Source organism: Rutidosis leptorrhynchoides, chromosome 8, assembly GCF_046630445.1.
Source record: "Rutidosis leptorrhynchoides isolate AG116_Rl617_1_P2 chromosome 8, CSIRO_AGI_Rlap_v1, whole genome shotgun sequence".
NCBI classification, from domain to species: domain Eukaryota; kingdom Viridiplantae; phylum Streptophyta; class Magnoliopsida; order Asterales; family Asteraceae; genus Rutidosis; species Rutidosis leptorrhynchoides.
This window is the reverse complement of record NC_092340.1, coordinates 58,303,484-58,324,836: the sequence shown is the minus strand read 5'-3', so window position 1 is coordinate 58,324,836 and position 21,353 is coordinate 58,303,484. Positions and strand designations below refer to the sequence as shown.

The following is a 21,353-nucleotide window of genomic DNA, read 5'->3' as shown; positions in this document are numbered from 1 at the left end:
TCCAAAAGTTTAATAGTTTAGAGAAATGCCACATTTTATTAACTTCCTAAAATTATAATATTTACAATATCACAAAAATACGTAAACTTTAATTGACAGAGAGTGTCGACTAAAAATTTACTATTCGGTCGACGTTTTGTTAATCAAAGTTTACGAGCACATAAGGGTCCTAAGGCAAAATAGTAAAATTAGAAGTGGAAAAGTGAGGGTCGTTATAGAACGTGTAGCTCGTGAAAGTTTACAGAATTTTAAGAAATGTATTACTGTTTTATATTCAAATGATTATATGCGCGAGCCTACTCGTGAGGACATGGAACGTTTATACGAGGTTCATGAGGAAAAGCATGACTTTCCCGGCATGCTAGGTAGTATAGATTGTATGCATTGGGTTTGGAGAAAATGTCTGATTGCATGGCAAGGCCAATTTAAGCGAGGAGATCATAGTCATCTAACTATTATGCTTGAAGCCGTTGCCTCGTATGATAATTGGATATGGCATGCTTATTTTGGGGTTGCTGGGTCAAACAATGACATAAATGTGTTAAATACCAGTCCTTTGTTCGAATCGATGCTTAATGATAATTTCCCAGACATCCCTTATGTTATTAATGGTGTGGAGTACAAAAGGGGTTATTATTTAGCGGATGGGATTTACCCTCAATGGGCATCGTTTGTTAAAGCGTATTTGAGTGCAGCTGATCCCAAGAGTAAATACTTTTCACGCAAACAATTTAAGGCAAGAAAGGATGTTGAGAGGACTTTTAGTATTTTAAAAGGACGTTGGCATATACTACAACAACCTGCAAGGGCTTATTCGTTGAAGGCTATTCAAAGAATTATGTATGCGTGTATCATAATGCATAACATGATAGTTGAAGATAACGGGTTCAACATTTCTGAGAATAATTGGGTGTATGAACCGGTTCAGAACATGCAAACTACTTGGTACGATATATGTGAGGAGTATAATGCCAGGACGAAGGAATTACACGATCGGGGAGGTGCATGAACGTTTGCGAGGCGATTTAGTCGAACATGTTTGGGCTATTCAAGCTCAGGAGGAGGAAGAGGAGGCGGAGGATGAGGGGGAAGAGTGAAATTGATCGAACATCTTTGGGCTATTCGAGTTACAAATAACATCTTTATTATGCATTGTATTTTTATTTTATAGTTTAATTTTTAATTATGTTACTTTTTTTTTTATTATTAATGAAGTTTATTTGTGTTAATATTGTTTTTTCAAATAATTAAATTAATTTAAAAAAATAATTAAATAATAATATCATACAATATTTTCTCTTTCCAAGACACTGAACTGGCACTGAACTGACATTTTTCTTCCCAATTCCCATGTTTTCTCACTAATGTCAGTTTTCAGTGTCAGTTCAGTCAGCGTCCAGTTATCAGCAAGACAATGAACTAACACTGAATTGACGCGTCACCACACCCAGTGCTCTAACAAACTTCTTTACAATTACAATAGGTTTAAAAGCTAACATGAAAGAAAGAAATAATAAATAATATAAATTTATGGATACGCACAAATACATAAACATTGAAGTAAGATTTCAAGAATCTACGGTAAGATACTCCTACCCTACTCTAATTGGTATCCTTGGCTATATTGTCAAACAAATTGTTTGATTTCTATTCACAAACAATATTCACAATTATTGCTACATACACCAAATTTTTTAATAAATCTTCCTAGAATATGTATTTATAATGTACTGTATTATCTCTTAAATCTACCAAAAATTTGATTTTATTAACTTTCGATAATTTTTTAGTTTAAAATCTTTTTTATGTCTAAGATACCACAAAAAAATGTGACTTTTTTGATTATTATCATATATTTAACTAGATGTTATTGTTTTGATCATATCCTCTTCGTAATCAATTTATTTGATTCAGAAGTCTAAACACTAATTACTAAAAGGGCTAAAATTTACAATTTTACCGTTCCTCTCTACCCTAATAAAACTCCATCGTTACTTAAAGTACAATTTTAATAGATGTATCAAATATAATGGTGATCCTAAATAATTCTGAACTACCTTTTAGGGCTTTTGTTTTGTTGTCATGATGATTCAATTCACCAAATTTAAATAGTGTTCAGACAGTGAGTGCTAACTTTTATCTACTTCATAAATTATTGGGTGCGTTTTTTTTTTCTTTTCTTTTTTTATTATTTCTAGAAAGACGAATACTCAAATAAAAACGAAACCGTTCTCAAAATTAAATGCCAATAATATGGAGACACAAAACGGTGGCTCGAAGCGAGAGTCAAACCTAGAAAGTTACCAAGAAACTACCGGAAAAACTATCTATAACCGGGTCTCACATACCCGTAAAAAAAATAAAATAAAAAAAAACACATACAACAAACCGAATATTATAAAGAAATAACCACAAAAGCCAAATACGAGATCCGAACTCAAGCTAAACAAGATAAATGGGATCGAAGACACAACCAACTAATAAACCAAGACGACAACATCCTAAGGAACAACCTTCTTTAGATTCTCGTTCACCATCTCCCGTTGAATTCTCTTACCCGACCGATTATTAAACTTGAAAAAGGGACGTTAGAGGACCCGTCACCAATTAATGTTATTAAAGAAGAAGCTACAACCCACAATCTTCAAGACATTGAAAATAACCAACATTTTCCGATCATGTAGCACAACCGAAGAACAACCAACTCGACCACCCACTCGACCTACATTACCACACCAACATCCGAAGAACAACCTCTGAAATTCCCACGAGCATCATTGAACAAACTTTGGATCGCATCTGCAAAAGCAACATCATGAACGTTATCGTGTAAAGACATCAAACCCGACTTGCCTTTCGTAGTAGCCTTCATGATCGATCTCAACTGCTTTTCTGTAACACCCTTCGCATTTCCTTTGTTTAAAAGGTATCATGCACGACAAAATCATTCGCACGAATTATGAAAGCAAGCGCAATAGCTTCTGCCGCTACATAAGTTGAAACCCCGATCGGTATTTTTTTGGTCCCGAAAAGCAATACCATCGACCACAGGCTTTTTCATCTTTTGATAGTTCTTTTTCATACCACCAACGCACTCAAAGAGACATTGTATTCACAAGCAAATCTCCAAGCCTCAATGCACTTCTTCTCGCATTTTTTGTCATAACACGGGCACGCAAGGAGCCCGTCTTCCAAGAACATTAACTTGCCCGCATATTAGATATATACTATTATGTGTATAGTTTTTGGTCATTTAAGAGGGTAAAAAAGATACCACCAAAGGCGGAACTTCTTGTACGTTTAGGAGGGCAGTAGCCATCCCAAACTTTTGGTGTAGTAGTACATGTTTTTTAGTTTTCAAGAAAGAAATTAAATATTTACTTTGTTAACCTCTCTAAAAAATCATTATGTCCCTTTTTTTTGATAAAGGATTACCCCGACGAATATTAAAAGGAGGCAAAATATGTCCCTTTCACTTGCTCATAATTGATGTCTAACAATCTCAAAATTGTTATAATTCAGTAGACTTATAACTACCTTTAGTGGTTTGATTGTGTTATAATCCAGTAGGCTTATAACTATCTTTAGTGGTTTGATTCTTGATTAAGAATACTAATAATGAAGTGTAAGAACAAAGATGATAATGGAGAGAAAGAAGGAAACACTTTGTAAGCGTGAGAAATGGTGCAAGTGTTTTAGCTTGCAATACATGGCTATTTATACAAAAACAAAGCTACCCAATATTGACTAAGTATTAGTACAAAATTGACTATCCACATATAAATAATATTGTTATTATTATAACACTCCCCCTTGGATATCAATTTTGTTTTATTGAAGATCAACTATAAGTTACTGCCTCGTTAAAAACCTTGCTAAAGAAAACCCAGTGGGAAAAAACTTTAGCTAAGGAAAAAAGAGTGCAGTATGGAGTTGACTCCCCATCAAGTAGACATCATTGAGTCGTCACATCTTTTGAACTTGACTCATGCCAATATTGTGAACGTGTGTTCTGGAAATAGCAGTTGACAGTGCTTTGGTATAAAGATCAGCAGAGTTGTTGATTGAACATATCTCATTTCAATCTGGTTGGCCTTTATGAGATCTTGAGTATATGAGAAGAATCTGAGGTTTTCATCTGAAACTGTATCATCTAAATCTTTTATGTACAAGTTTAGCCCGTGTGATTTGTCTACAGTCTCCTTCATGGTTAGCTCAACGTTGTTTCAATTCCTATTCCCTTTCAGTCTTTTTCTAAGCTTTACCTACATACCGTTCTTTCCCATCAAACTTATGATCGCTAAGACCGTCTATGGCTTTAGCATCTTGTCTGCATTTATATTTTGTTTTGTCACTTTTGATACCCTTCTTTCATTTGTACTATGCAAGCTGCATTATCTTCATATATAGTTGTTGGTAAAGATAGTTGTTGGTCTTTTTATCGCGTTCTAGCCCATAAGAATCAATAATGATTTGTGTCATTGATCTCAACCAAACACATTTTCGAGTAGTTTCATATAATGCAATCACTTCGTCATGATTTGATGATGTTGCAACAAGTGTTTGTTTTAAGAATGCCAAGATTTTGTGGTACCTCCATTTAGGAATACATATCGAGTTTGAGATTTATCTTTATGAGGATTTGATGAATGACCTACATATACATAATCAACCAAATCTTGTTTTGAAGCGTTAGAATAAAATAATTTTAAATCAGCAGTTCCTCAAGGGTATCAAAATATCTGCTTGATCCCATTTCAATGTCTTTTTGTAGGGGTTAAGCTGAACCTTGTCAACAAATTAACTGTAAAAGAAATGTCAGGTCTTGTACAATTTGTAAAATACATAATAGCTCCAATTGCACTAAGATATGGAACTTCTGATCGGTTAAGATCTTCATGATCTTCACGGTGATGAAATGGATCAGTGTCAATATTGAGTGATCTAACAACCAATGATTTTGTCTTTAAAAAAATGTTTTAAAATCTTTTCGGTGTAAGTTGTTTGATGTACAAGTAAACCATTAGGCATATGCTCAATCTGCAAACTAGTGCAATACTTGATTTTTTTTTTCAAGATCTTTCATTTTAATTTCTTTCTTTTAGAAGTTGAATGATTTTATGGATAACTTTATTTGTCCCTATGATGTTAAGAATATCAACATAAACAAATATGATCACATATCCGATTGTTGTTTTCTTAATGAAAACACATGTGCAAATAAGATTATTTGTATACCCTTATTCTTATCAAGTAATCACTTAATCGGTTATACCACTGTATCAACCCATATAAAAATCTTTGTGATTTAATGAAATACATTTCCTTGTGTTTTGCATTAGATGCTTCTTATATCTTATACCCTTCAGGTATCTTCATATATATATTACTATTAAGTGATCCATATAGATAAACAGTAACAACATCCATTAGATGTATTTCTAAATTTTTTAGAAACTGCCGGGCTGATTAAGTAATTTCATCCATAACAGGAGAATAAGTTTCCTCATAATCAATTTCTGGTCTTTGAGAGAAGTCTTGAGTTACAAGTATAGCTTTACCTTGTAACTTCATTTTTCTCATTTCCTTTTCGGGTAAAAATTCATTTGTGTCCCATACGTTTCACATCTTTAAAAGTGAAAATAATTTATTCGAAAACTTTTCTTTTATTGAGCAATTCTAATTCAGCTCGTATATAGTCATGTCTATTTTGACATTCAATGACATATTTTGGTTCCAGCTCATCATCTTTATTCATGATGTCATTATATGAAAAATTCTCATCAATATTTGTCATTCCATTTCGATTCTATATTATTGCATAATTTATTACAATTTATGTATTTACATTTATCAATATCCTCTGCAGAAGGAACATTGATTTGTGGTTCTTCTTGAACACTTTCTTTTACCTCATTATCAGCTGATTTTCCTTTTTGAGGATTTTTTATCTTAGGAACCAATTGGTCTTCCACGTTTCAGACGTGACAAAGACTCATAAGTGATATTATTGCCAGCTTTTAGAATTTCAATTCTAGCTGAAGTATTTACTGCTGGTATATATGATTTAGTCACTCCTTTTTGTATCTGTAAATGCATCAAGTAATTAATTTGCAAGTTCTTGCATATGCATTATCTTTTGAACCTTCGTTTCGCATTCTTTTGTGCTATTTCTATATACCTCAATTGATGTTCACATCATGAAGCATCTTTTTCTTTATTTTTCATTTCTCCCCCTAATATAGGGAACAATGTTTCATTAAAGTGACAATCAGCAAAACGTGCTGTAAAAACATCACCCGTTATAGGTTCAATGTATCTTATAATTGAAGATGTTTCATATTTAATATATATATCCCCATCCTCCTTTGAGGACCCATTTTAGTGCGTTGTGGTTGTGCAACTAGAACATACACTGCACAATCAAATGTTCTAATGGTGGGAAATATTTGGCTCTCTGCCAAAATCAAGTTGTAGGGGAGAATATTTATGAGTTGCACTTTGTCTAATGTGAAATAATATCGCAGCATGTAAATTTGCATGTCCCCATATATATCACCTTGAATTCTTTAACATTTGTGATTCCTTTTCTCAATATACTTTTCATTAATCACCATATGTGCTTTTCATCATATGTGCTTTTCATCATATGCGTTTTTCATAATATGCACTTTTCATTAATATGCGCTTTTTATCATATGCGCTTTTCATTAATCATCATACGAGCTTTTCATCGTATGTGCTTTTCATCATATGTGCTTTTCATCATATACGCTTTTCATCATATATCATTTTCACCATATGCGCTTTTAATCATATGCGCTGCGCTTTTCATCATATGCACTTTTCATTATATGTGCTTTTAATCATATGCGCTTTTAATCATATGCGCTGCGCTTTTAATCATACGCGCTGCGCTTTTCATCATATGCGCTTTTCGGTGCTACATAGATATTTCTTAGAGTTGATCATAGTGTGTATGTTACCACTATCTGCAATACATAGGTCTTTACCATTTTATTGATGTTGTATTTCAGAAGGATTCATACTAAAACTTTAAATAAGATAAGCAAATAATGAGTTATATTTCAGCAAGATAATCAAATTATATTTCCTGCAAAAAAGTTACAATCTGAAGTACATAAAAGATAACACTTGATAAACATATGCGTTATGGTCTAAAACCATTTATTTATGAGTGATACATAACAAGCTAGGCATCTTAGAAAATTCAAACCATTCAAGTCTCAAGGTAGCTCAGGGTTTATTTAATCAAGATTTTTCAATAGATTTACTCTCTTTTTCTTTTCTTTTGGGACTTATTTGTAGAGCTAAATAAGATGTTCATGTATTCAAGAAATAGTTACGCACAAGGAATTCAAATGATTCCAAACTTTAATCACGCTCACAATTTGAGCATCATCTTCCCTTTCATTAACTTGGGGAGCGGGTCAACCAAGAACCTTGCAAGGTTCAACGTGGTCAGCTAAAAAAACATTTTTTACTGCCAACGCGTAAAGTTCACACCTGTGAACTTCTCACGTCTTTCTCAGCATGAGAAAGAACCGCATTCAATAGCGGTGGTACTGTCGTAACAGTGATAGTAATGCACCGGGGCGATATTCCACTTAAATATTGATCACAACATTTATTAATAACAATGTCGAACTTATAAATAATAATTAATAGTCACATTAATTAAATAAAGTTCATTCACAAAACTTGTGTACACATCTTTTGATTAACAAGTCATCGAACTCGGCACTATCAAATTGTCAAAACATAAATATGATTTTTATTTTCAGCAACCAACCAAAACTTGTCCGACTCACTTTTCATCTAAAGCATTTATTTTTCCATTAAACTGTAATATAATGAATGGTCATAGAAAATATGTCTGACTCGTACTTCAGCTAAAGCTTTTATAATTTACTCAAGAGAGTTAATCATCTTTAATTGGTCAGGACATGTTGAAAACTATAAGTCATTTGTTTATTTATTTATATGCATAAAGCCATAAATGACTAATTTGTTAACTATACTTGCAATTGCAATATCATTAACAGAACAACTATTTTTTTTCTATCGATAAAAGAAAATCAACCAAAAGATGTGATCTAGTATTTTATTAAAGATGCCTTTATTAAATTTGATGTAAACCAAAACCAAATTCAATAATTGCAACTACTCCATGATTAATAAAATAATTTATATTTATATTATTAAATACTAATCGGTTGCAATTAAACAATTTAAGAAACATAAATCGCATAACACCAAATTCCGATTTTATGTAATCACAAAAGATATATAAATTCAAGCATACACTATTCGATAATAAAACCATAATGGGTATATAATCACCATAGTTATGAATCAATACCTTAATTAATATGGTTTAAACAAAGCAACTATACGAGTATACAATCCAATCATGATCATTATACATTAAACTTGTATAAAGGCAGGTTAAAAGCACACTCATGCGAACAAGTTGTATCATCATTTATAATTAACAAAAATAAAGTAAACTGATCAAAATACAAATATTGACCATTTATCATTGCATAGCAGTTTAGGCAACAACTTATATATCAAAATAATAATAATAATAATAATATATAGTATAATTAGACTTTATGAAACAGATCAAATCTTTTATATGTAAAACGAGATAACCCGAGCAAACAATTATGAGCAATATGACCATATTGATATCAGATTATATTCTTTTACCATCCATTCCATATCCATATATAAAACAACATAACACTAATTTAATAAACCGAATAATCATTCTATATCAACAGTTTTCAAAATAAATAATGGTTTCAAGCTATTACAGAGGATTATTCGATCAATCGGAGCATTAGTCCAATATAATATAATATACTATATTAAAGAGCATACAACAAGTTTAAACAATATGAGAATTCTTTTAGACTATAATATGTTAAGCAGAAAGCAACCAAGATCAAATATTCAATCACCTTATTAACTTAATACGTAGCAAACAAGTTATAACTATCCTTATGGATGTTCCAATAGTTATAAAGCAAAGAAGGTTTTGCAATATTTTATAGTATAAAATAAAGGATTCGAGCATACGAGTTTACAACCAACAAAAGTTTCTAGCATATGTCTTTATATATATTTTATATTTTATAACGGAGCACCTCAAATTTAATCAACTGAATGGAAGTTCATAAAAGCGGACCTTATTTGAAATAGATCAGTTCCGTATTAGTCGAAAAATCTGTTTAAGTTTGTAGGTAATAGGTATATACGAAACTGAAACAATTATACATATTATCACAAACGTGAATAATAAGAACAAAAGAATAGAACGATCCAACCGAATTGAAGGTTAAACCGGGCTTGTGTTTGACACAATTCCCTTAAACAGATTCTGCGTCTGTTCCCAGGGTACACCGGTCCGAAGCAGCGTACTGCCGGACTTGAACACTTGCCTTGATTAGTGACTTGTACTTGCTTAGATAAGCCTTGATTATACAGAGCACTTCGTGCTGATAACGTGTTATAATTCAGTAGGCTTATAACTACCTTTAGTGGTTTGATTCTTGATTAAGAATACTAATAATGAAGTGTAAGAACAAAGATGATAATGGAGAGAAAGAAGGAAACACTTTGTAAGTGTGAGAAATGGTGCAAGTGTTTTAGCTTGCAATACATGGCTATTTATACAAAAACAAAGCTATCCAATATTGACTAAGTATTAGTACAAAATTGACTATCCACATATAAATAATATTGTTATTATTATAACAAAAATAAGTTTATTAGGGAGTATATTACTTCTTATATTGAACGTATTTGTGTAGAGGTGTGTTTCTTCTATATGTCTATTGTTTTTTTTAGTTCTCCTAAATTTATTATTCAGCTTTTTAATATAAAATAATAAATATGTAAAATTCTGTTTTACCAAAAAATATAGGTGAAAATACAAAGATTTCATAGTTGGGAGGAATGAAATTATTTCTTAAATTTGACTAAAGCAATTCCAAGATATTATCAGAGTCATGGAATTTATTGTTATACTAGTGAAATGACCCGTAAAAACACGGGTTTATTTAAACGAAATAGTTTAATGACATGTTTTAGGTATTAAGTGAATATAAATGTTAAAGTCATTTAGTTTATTGCTATGTGAAACCACGGATTCCGACTAAGAAACTTGTCGTTGATTTTACAAACAGATGTTCGCACAAAGTTGAATATTTATATTTATATTTTTAATAATAATAATTATTGTTAATAATAATAAATGCCTTTTAATTTTTTTAGATAAATAAAATTACAATTTAGGAGAGATTAATATTTCCTTTTATAAAAGATTTTGTATTATTTTTTTAATTAAATTAATATATAATTATGACATCATCATTATAAAAAATAAAGGGTAATTTAACTTAATGATTATGTCATCATTTTAGAGGTTTATTAGACTATATAGATTATTGACAATTTTAAAATGCTTAAATACCGTCGGGTCTAGAGGGTAACAATTTTTATTATCGTTCATAACTAGTTGTGGCGCCCTTGCTTCGAGCCGGGAGCTCTGTTTTGAATGCGAGTTAAAAAAAAAAATCTTGATCTATTTTGTAAAAAAGAATTTTTTTTCTACATATAACATTGAAGGGTTGTTCCTTTTGTGAAAGTTGCTTCTTTTAGCGTTCCTTTTTTTAAGTTAGTTGATCTATTTTGTAAAAAAGAATGTTTTTCGACATCTTTTTGTAGCATTGAAGGGTTGTTCCTTTTATGAAAGTTGCCTCTTTTATCGTTGAGGGAAAAAAAAGGTAGTTGATTTTTTTGTAAAAAAGAATTTTTTTCGACATCTTTTTGGTAACATTGAAGGGTTAGTTCTTTTACAAAAGTTGCTTCTTTTATCGTTGGAGACCAAAAAAAAGGGTAAAATGACGTAAATACCCCTTCTTTTATCCTACACTTAAGAATTTTGAATATGCGTTGTTTTCGCCCTCTTAATTATGAACTTCAAGTTCCGCCACTAAACACCACACACACACTTTTCAAAAACACTCTCTCATTTAGGGTTTAATATGCAAATTCGTTAGGGGTATAAAACGTAATATTACTAACTTATTAAAAAAACATATGTAAACACCACCCGAATTTTAAATGGGCCGTATCTCCCTCCTTGACGCGACTTAAAATTTTACGCCATGACCGTTCATCTCAAAATAATTTTACGAACACAACGCAACTTGCTACATGCGAAACGGACGCTTTTTTAAAAACGCCCAATATTTCGGGCTACCTTTCATACATATCCCACCTGCAGAAACGCGCATTTGATTTTGTAAGTACATAACGCGATGTTAAATATGAGTATGCAACTCGAAAAGCCCCGCTGCAACGTCCGGGCCGATCTGGGTCTTGTTTAGAAACCAAATCGACCTCGGGCATCAAATTGATACCAACCACATTAACAAACTGTGTGCTCACCCACTAACCCGTCATTTATTTGAACCATCTCCTTTAGTGGCTCACTAACAGTCCCTTCATTACCACAAACTCTATTGCCCATGTTTTGGGTCCTTTATTGGCTCAATTCCATTCATTCGGTGTGTTTGACATTTAGTTTTTTTTTTAGACAGTGATAGGGATCACCCGAGGGGGACTAAACCACCCGTTGCGATAATCTCATCTCCCGTTTCAACTATAGCGATATAGCGATAATAACCACACCCCCATCTGTAACGACCCAACTTCGTTTTACCAAAAGCCCGACAAACTTTTTTTTTTATATGCCAAACCATCTGGACGGCGTCCAGGCCTCTGGACGGCGTCCAGTTACAAAAGACAGGACGACGTCCCAAATATTGGACGGCGTCCAATTGAACTAAAATGTTATGTGCCAGAAAATCCCAACCCACGTTATACTGAACGGCGTCCAAGAAGCTTGGACGGCGTCCAACACACCTGATCAGTCCCATTCCATTTCAAAACATGTTTTAACACTTCAAACCCACACCTAAACGCTTTGTAACAACCAAATCAAGTTTTACATCAACAAAACGTTAAATAAAAGTGTTTACACCACTAACTACGGATTAAGACTCAGTAACCCAACCCAATACCAAGAGCATAATCCCGGGGACTACCAAATCCCCAATCCGCGTCCAAACATCCAAAAGCTTCCCCATCGAGCCCAAGCGCTCCTACGTATCTAGCCTAACAACTAGCTAGCTTCATAGCACAATACCTGTAAAAAAGGTAAACAACGAGAGGGGTAAGTATAAAGCTTAGTGAATGCAATAATTATACATATACATATATAATCTACTTACTTGCAAACACTTACACAATTACCACATACACGCTAGCAATTTAAATAGCATACCATCGCAACGTATAACGCTAAATCTCCATTACCACAAGCTAGCATAAACAATAGCATATATAACTCGAACAATATAATATGCTACACTACAACACATAACCATGGTTAACCAATAGTACAAGAGAATGGTACTTGAATTTCCCATCGGGGTTCATAACAACCATTAGAGTACTTAACATGTCGTACACTAACCCCACGAGTGGCATCTTAACACGTCGATACTTCACCTCGGTTGGTGTCTTAACATGTCGACACTTCACCCGTGACATTTCTTGGAGTGGCATCTTAACACGTCGATACTTCACTCCGAGTGGTGTCTTAACACGTCGACACTTCACTCTTCATATTACTTGGGGTGACATCTTAACACGCCGATACTTCACCCCGAGTAGTGTCTTAACACGTCGACACTTCACCCGTGACATTTCTTGGAGTGGCATCTTAACACGTCGATACTTCACTCCGAGTGGTGTCTTAACACGTCGACACTTCACCCGTGACATTTCTTGGAGTGGCATCTTAACACATCGATACTTCACTCCGAGTGGTGTCTTAACACGTCGACACTTCACCCGTGACATTTCTTGGAGTGTCATCTTAACACATCGATACTTCACTCCGAGTGGTGTCTTAACACGTCGACACTTCACTCATCACATGAAACGTGGTGCCTTAACACGTCGACACTTCACATCTCACGCTACACAAATAAATACATTATATACGTACACGCATAATTATTCAACTCACCTCGAGATGTCCGCACAAGTCATGTATGTAAATCGCTTCCAAACACAACCGAGCAAGCTTTTACCTATAATACGCATATAGATATACACACAATCAACATACATTCTCTATAAGAGAATTCGACGCCCAATGCCCTTAACCAAGGGTTTATACCTACCTCCACAATCCGCCCATTTAGACACCTAAAGTGGACTTCACCAATTACCACTACGGATAGTAATTCCGACCCATTCAAACAAGTACAATTTAACCTAAATTATACTTGACACCATTTAAACCAACCTAAGTCTTAACACTAAATTACTACTTAGGTAGTAATCATTTCAAATGCCATTTAACACTTAACAAAAGTGTTTATCATCCAATTAATCCAAAATTAGTGTCATTACCAACTTTGACCCAAATCAATTTACCCATTTTGACATATGAAATGACCCGTCATAATCCATAAGGACGAATACATTACATTTGGTTACATCGCGAGGTACTTGACCTCTATATGTTACATTTTACAAACATTTCATTCGTTTTAAAAGACAAACTTTCATTTCATTGAAAGTTGACAGGCATGCATAGCCTTTCATAATATATCCAATCTATGAATGACTTAATCTGTTATCTTCTTAATAATAATCTTTATTGAACTCAATGACTTGAATGCAACGTCTTTTGAAATATGCCATGAATGACTCCAAGTAATATCTCTAAATGAGCAAATGCACTTCGGAAGGTTTCTTTAATACCTGAGAATAAACATGCTTTCAAGTGTCAACCAAAAGGTTGGTGAGTTCATTAATTTATCATAATTATTCATTTTCATCAATTTAATAGACTACAAGATTTCAGATATTTAATTGTACACGTAACCCGAGTACATAATAACACGCGTAACCCGCGAATTAAAATTCATTCATATGGTGAACACCTGGTAACCGACATTAACAAATGCTTCTAGAATATCCCCAAATATACAGGTACACTCATCTGTATATAAAATCGAAGTACTAAAGCATCCATAACCTGGATGGGGTTTGTTAGGCCCAATAGATATATCTTTAGGATTCGCGTCAATTAGGGGGTCTGTTCCCTAATTCTTAGGCTACCAAGCTAAAAGGGTGATATCCAGTATAATGATCCAGCCATAGAATGTAGTTTTAAGTACTTGAATCTATTTTGTCAAACATTTATAAAATCAGCGCATGTATTCTCAGTCTCAAAAATATATATTGCAAAAGCATTTAAAAAGGGAGCAAATGAAACTCACGATACGATATTTTATAGTAAAAATATTCATACGACGATACTGAACAATGCAGGGTTGGCCTCGGATTCACGAACCTATATCAAGTATATATATTAACACCTATAATCGTAATTGAACAAGTTTAGATATTATTATTAATTGTTATTTCAGTAACTTGTATGTTTCATTAATAACTATATTAACTATATTTATTTTATATACTTTAGATAAATAATTAGTATTTATTAAGAAAATATAAATGTTGTTATGCGATATATTTTAAATATATTCTTATATAGTTATTTATTTGGTAAAATAATATCCATAATAATAAATATTTTTTTTTTTATCTTTTTATGATAACAATAATAATACTAAAGGTAATTAGATTTAGTAATTATATTGATATTAATAGCTTTGATAATAATACTAATAATAAAAGTAATGTTAGTAATAATAATAATTTTAATAGAAAATATAATAATGATAAGATAAAAAACTAGTTTTCATAAATATAGTATTTTAAATAATAATGGTACTTTTAATAAAACTTTTGATTTTAATAGAAATTTTAATAGTCTTATTAATCATAATAATACTATATATTTTAATAGTAATAATAATAATGATAATAATATTAATATTAATTATACTAAAAATCTTATTTCCAATATTAGTAATAATAATAATTACTTAATAACAATCAATAATAAATATTAATAATAATAACAACAATATTAATAATAATGAAATAATAAATATAAGAGTATTAGTAATAACTACCTCAAAGGAGTAGCTCTTAAAAAAAAATGCCCAAGCCCGGGTTTGAACCCGCGATGTCCCGCTAACCCGATAACAAACCAAACCACTCCTCCGTTCCAGTTTTTCTGAAATTATATGAACCTAATATCTATTTAACCCCTATTTCCACTTCCTTCCTCTTCTATATCATCTATTATTTCCATAAACATCTATCATTCTACATCATTAAGTAATCATCATCATTTTCATTCGTCCTCATCAACCGAAATGAAAAATGGATTACGGCCCAAGAATCTAATCCATATAGTAAGTCTAATTAAATCATAAACGACCCACAACATATACACAACTCAGTACTATTAGCTAAGCCCAACTGGTAATTTAATAAGCCCAAATGAGATTTTGTGGCTGTTTGGTTCTTTCCTGTGCTCAACCAAAAATAAATAAAGGAAGAAAAATATATACTGCAGCTATTATTCAATTATTCCCACTCAACACTATCATCATAAATATCCTACTGTATTTTTATCCTATTCGTTCACCCTTTCATCATTATCCCAACTTTCGCTATCTTCTCGTCCTCAACTTATTTAACATCATCATCGAGCAATTTTACGAGTCAATATTCACAGCAACACACGATGTTATGCTTCGATTATATTTTTAATATGTAAAAACCGTGTTATTATCTTCATCATCATGTATTATTTAATCGTGTACCATGTATCCTTATCATCCTTTTTATACGTCATCATCATCATTAACACATAAGTGTATTATCATAATCACTTCTCCAAGATCATAATCATAATCATCGCTACATAATTAATACCATCATGATCATAACCTCATCATCATTAACATATATCATCATGATCATTTTACTTCCTTCATTTACAGCTAAACGAAAAAAATATAATAAAGACAATCGCTTAGCAGTGAGTAACGGCTCAATCAATTATAAACACCCATGGATCTCGGCCCAATTTGCATAACAAGTGACCCAAGTTGTATCAAGCTTAAAGGGTATCGGTTTCACTAGACTTTTGTAAAGTGTTATCAACTTTTAACTAGTGATTATGAAGTCGTCCAAAAAAAAATGAGTTGTAAAGTTCAACTTAATTTAACAGTTCCTAAACTCCAAGTATTGTGGCTCCTCACGACACAAAGTAGAAAGTAAAAGATGGCACTAGTATTTTTTTATAGCTTTATTGATTCCACTAATTGAGTTATTGAAACGAAATTGGTAAAGAGAAAGGGCCCGGTTTTTGGTTGAGTTTGTCATCTAACGGAAAGCAAAATAATATGTAGGGCCATGATTAGTAGTTTGTCTTTAATTAATCATAAACAACTAGCAAATAAAGGGTTGTAATAATGGGTCTGTGTGGGAATTGTTTTAGAATAGGAATAAGAAATAGTGTTGGTTGTTGGGTTCGTAATATAAGAAGAAACAGCACATGGCAAATGCAATTGCAGTCTTTATGATTATTTAATGGTGACTTTGTTCATCTGTATTAGGAACATAAAAAGGAAGTGCAGTTGCAGTGGTTTGTTTGGAGGTTTTTGACGAGTTTTAAATAGAGGTAGAAGATATGGCGAGTGGTGGTAGTTCATGGTTGTTCACAGCAATAGTTGCATCAGAAAATAGCAGCAAGGTTGGTGTTTTCATGATTTTATGTTGGTGTTTTATCAATGGTACGTGTCTTCAATGGGCGTAGTGATTGGGTTTAGTTTGAACGGTAATAGCAAGCAAAAATAACCGTACCTAATGAAGAGTTGCATCAGTAATATTTACCAATTTGATGATGTTCGATTTGTACATGGACAGGAACAGAACATATCGCAGCAACAAGAATGGTAAGAGTGGTGGTGTCTTACGATTAAGTTTAAGAGAGAGTGGGAGAGAGAGATATGGTGGTTCAACGGTGGTGAAGGTTAATTAAAAGGCTGCAGCAATAATGATTGAAGATAATAGGAACAAGTAGCAGTCGGTTTGATCATGGTGATGTCGTGGTGATTGATTATAAGAGGAGACAAGGTGGTGATTAATGACACTTGACATACAATGGTGGTCGAACATGATGGTTGTGGTGTGGAGGCCGATGGTGGCCGGTTGTCTAGGGAGAAGAAGAACTCAAGAAGAAGAAAAAGATTTATATATCTTTAGTATGTGTTTGTATATGTATGAGGCAATAGATAGATGAAATTACCACACAAACTTAACTTTAATAATATGCAGTTTTGTATGTATTGATTCGATTGAAAATCATTTAAGGACAAACGACAATCAATTAAGTGCAGTGATAATTAAACACAGTAACACAATTAAATTTAATCATGCACAGTGCTCAAATAGTAATTATTAATTGAAATTCACGGATTTAAACAAGTGGTGAATGGAAGATGTGTCGTTACATTTACATATATATTATATAATATTAAAAGTAAAATAAAGTAATAATATAATAATAATTATGATAATCAAATGAAAATAAAACGTGTGATTAAGTTAGCCGTCGTCTACTATTTCATTTACGAACTGAAATTTTTGTTCAGTTGATAATGGATAAAAGTACCTAGAAAAATCCAAAATTTTTATATTAAACATCTTCATTTATCTTAGTCATTTTGGTATAAAATTGGTCTTTAATTATTAAATAAAAATTAAATCAATTGTCCGCGCTCGGTCCTGGGTAAAATATAAAAAGTGTTAAAATTTATTATTTAGCTTCTAAATATATTTTTAATAGGCCTATGATTCATATAACTCATTTTCCGATCACTGTTTATTTTAAAGTCATGTAAGTTTATATTTAACTTGCTTAATATCAATCGGAACATCAAACGAGTATTACTATCATTTAATATTTATTTTAAATATACTTTATTTATATATATAGAAATGTTTTAAATAATAATTATTATTTTTACATAATTAATTTCTAACAATTACATCATAAATTATATTTTAAATAAATATATTTATTTATTTATTTATTTAAATATATACATATCTATTTACAATTAGAGGTTCGTGAATCATCAGAAATAGTCGGAGTCAATTGAATACATGAAACAATTCAAAATTTTTGAGACTCAATATTACAGACTTTGCTTATCGTGTCGAAATCATATAAAGATTAAGTTTAAATTTGGTCGGAAATTTCTGGGTCGTCACAGTACCTACCCGTTAAAGAAATTTCGTCCCGAAATTTGAGTGAGGTCGTCATGGCGAACAATAAAAATGTTTTCATGACGAAAATGAGTTGATAAATAGAGTTTTATCATTATTGATTAATATAGATAAAACGATTCGATTATGTGAAGCATATGAGTGAAGCTATCACAAAAGAATGAAATGAGAAATTAAAGTTTCATCTTAACTTCTGACGTAGTCACAGTTGATTTTTCGAAATTCTAGGAATCTTAAAGAAAATCTTCGAAATCTATATAAGATTTGATTCTTCGGTAATCAAGGAAATTAGGATCCTCTTTAATTAAATGCGGTCACCTGCCTCGATTGCTCTGTCGGATATTTCCATTATAAATGAACTTCTTCCGTTCCATTACTTCCCACTTAAATACTTTCTTTCTTAATTCATACTTCTAAAATTTTTGAAAATGCTTAATCCAGTTCTAATCCTTGATATTTTCTTGATTATCATATCAATCAGTCTTCTTTTTCAACTATCACCAGAGGAATCTGTTTACTTCTACTATGTTCTAGGGATTATTGTATTTCTTATTCTCCATTGTCTTTATATTGCTATACGCATTGATATACACGGTTTGTAATTTTGCTGGTGTTGGGCTTCACATTTTTCTTTAAATTTCAGAGCTCCATGCTCTTATTTTCTCTTCCCGACTTTAAATCAAGCGAATAATGGTCCAGAATTCGTAGTTATGAAGTTTCGATTGATCATAATGTTCTTAAGCAGGAAGGAACGTAATAGCACTATTTGATTTGGTAAATTACAAGAATCACTGAGGATAGAACTATCAAGAATATATTTTCTTGATATGTTTAGAGGTAAATTAGAATGAAAGAGTTATGTAACATGGCACATGATGAGGGTACGATCTGTTAATCATCATGTTCCATTAGAACTTTAGCATGACTTACTGTAACATAATCACGTTGGCCAAGTGTCATTATATTATACTAACTCATGCTCAACTTCTTAACATTTCTCCAGAATCCATTCATAATTTATACTTAGATTTTACATAATATTGAAAACTAAAACAGTTTTCAATATGATGTAATACAGATAGCGCGAAGAGGTATATAATTTCGGACGAGAATATTTATGAAAATATCCTCAGAAATATCGAAGATATTTATGATGATATTTTGGAATTTCTAAGTTCGAAGATTGATGGAGAAGATTTTCCGCAAGATTTTAACATGACTTCGGAGCAAGATATTCTCTAAAGATTTCATCGGATCCATAATTACTTGGATTCTTTGAATATAGGGTTTGGTCCTTGTGTTTGTCCTTGGTCTCCTTCATGGTTAGCTCAATCCATTTTTCAGTACCAAATTTTCTATCGAGCGTTCCCAATATTCCATTCTTTATTATCAAACTTTTGGCCATTTAGACCATCTACAGTTTTGCTATTTCCTCTTCATTTAATGCTACCATAAATGAATCATAGGTTATCAATCCGAGGTGGTTTCAAGAAAATTGTGTTTTTAGATGATTAAACGCTGATTGTAATCATCAAGATACAAGGGATGTTTAAGATGCAATCAAGTTACAAAGGATGTTTAAGATCCAATCAAGTGGCAATCTTGAGGAATTATTTAATTGTAGTAAGTGTAACTTATTAACGATATTTTAAGTCAAAATTTTATAATTAATATTCCCTACTATTTTAACACTTTTTAATTTTTCCAAGGTTAGTAGTCCAATGTCAGTAGTCCAATAGTCCAATATATAATCTTAGAATTTAAAATATTTAAGATCAGAAGATGATGAAGAAATTTTACGTGGTTAATTAATTGGTTACTAATCAAATTTATTTTATTCATTATTTTTCTCATTATGCCACTTGTCAAATCTTGACTTGGATTTTGATCGGCAGAAACTCATATATGAAATTGAATTGGAATGAAAATGGTTATTCTTTGATGAACGAATACGTATATCTGTGGTTGTATGTAGGATAGTAAATGACTGTTGAATCGGATTGAAGAATCTACAGTGTAACATGTTAATGTGAGATCTAAATATTTTAGGGTATTACCTACCCGTTAAAATATTCTCATCATTAATAATTTGTACAAAAGAATTTTTAAATTACAAACTTTATGAAAATATACATACATATATATTTTCTTCAGATGTAATCATGGATTTAATGAGTCAATATGATATTAAACTCATTTGATTTACCGTTAGAACGAGAATATATAATCTCTAAAACATTAGAGATTACATAATTGCCATGTCGAACGAAGATAAATAATGTAGAACGTCATGTAGAACAATGATTATGCTCGAGGTACAGAATGAGATGTTGAGACATGGATTGTTGATGGTACTGGTGCTGTTACTGATGGTACTGTTGGTGCCGGTAGTGTTGCTGAAGATGGTAAGTTTTGCACCATATTTTCCAAGGCTACAATTCGGGCGCGAAGCTCGTTGACTTATTACTCCAGAATGATTGTCGGTCGAAACGAGCGGATGAATAAGATCTAAAATTTGAGATAGTATGTAATCATGATGAGATACTCTGGAAATGAGAGAGAAAATGGTATTTCGGACAGGTTCATCGGTAAGTGCTTCAGGTTCTTCGCCAAGAGGGCAATTTGGTTGGTGGAAAGGATCACCTTCTTCGCGTCGCCATTGATTAAGTCGACTACGAATCCATCCCCAATTCATCCAGAATTGGTGATGACTGATTGGTTGATCCATTTCAGTTACACTGCTTTCGGAGCTCGAGTGGAAATCCATATCGGAATAGCTGTCGGAAGCCGAGGAGCTTGAACGGGTTGAGGCATCCATCTTGTATTGTCGGAGAAATGAATTTTCAATAAGAAATAGATTATAGGACCTAGATTGGTATACATGATATGTAGATAATACCAAAATCCCATAAATTACGGAGGAATCTTTGAAAGATGTCAAGTAAAGTTTACAGTAACAGATATGCTAAGATATGAATTCGTCTGTACACTATCTATGCAATAGAGGCAGTAAGACGTGTCTA

General features: G+C 32.2%; 1 protein-coding gene across 1 annotated transcript; it reads left to right on the top strand.

Annotated features, from left to right (window-relative positions):
* Window positions 1-286: 286 nt before the first annotated feature.
* On the top strand, window positions 287-1,009 carry LOC139863438 (uncharacterized). The gene has a single exon (XM_071852074.1). The coding sequence runs from the start codon at window positions 287-289 to the stop codon at window positions 1,007-1,009; it is 723 nt and encodes a 240-aa protein (XP_071708175.1).
* The last annotated feature ends 20,344 nt before the right edge of the window (window positions 1,010-21,353 follow it).

Excerpts from the sequence above, each read along its gene's own strand:
- LOC139863438 (XM_071852074.1), top strand. The coding sequence starts at position 287 with ATGCGCGAGCCTACTCGTGAGGACATGGAACGTTTATACGAGGTTCAT.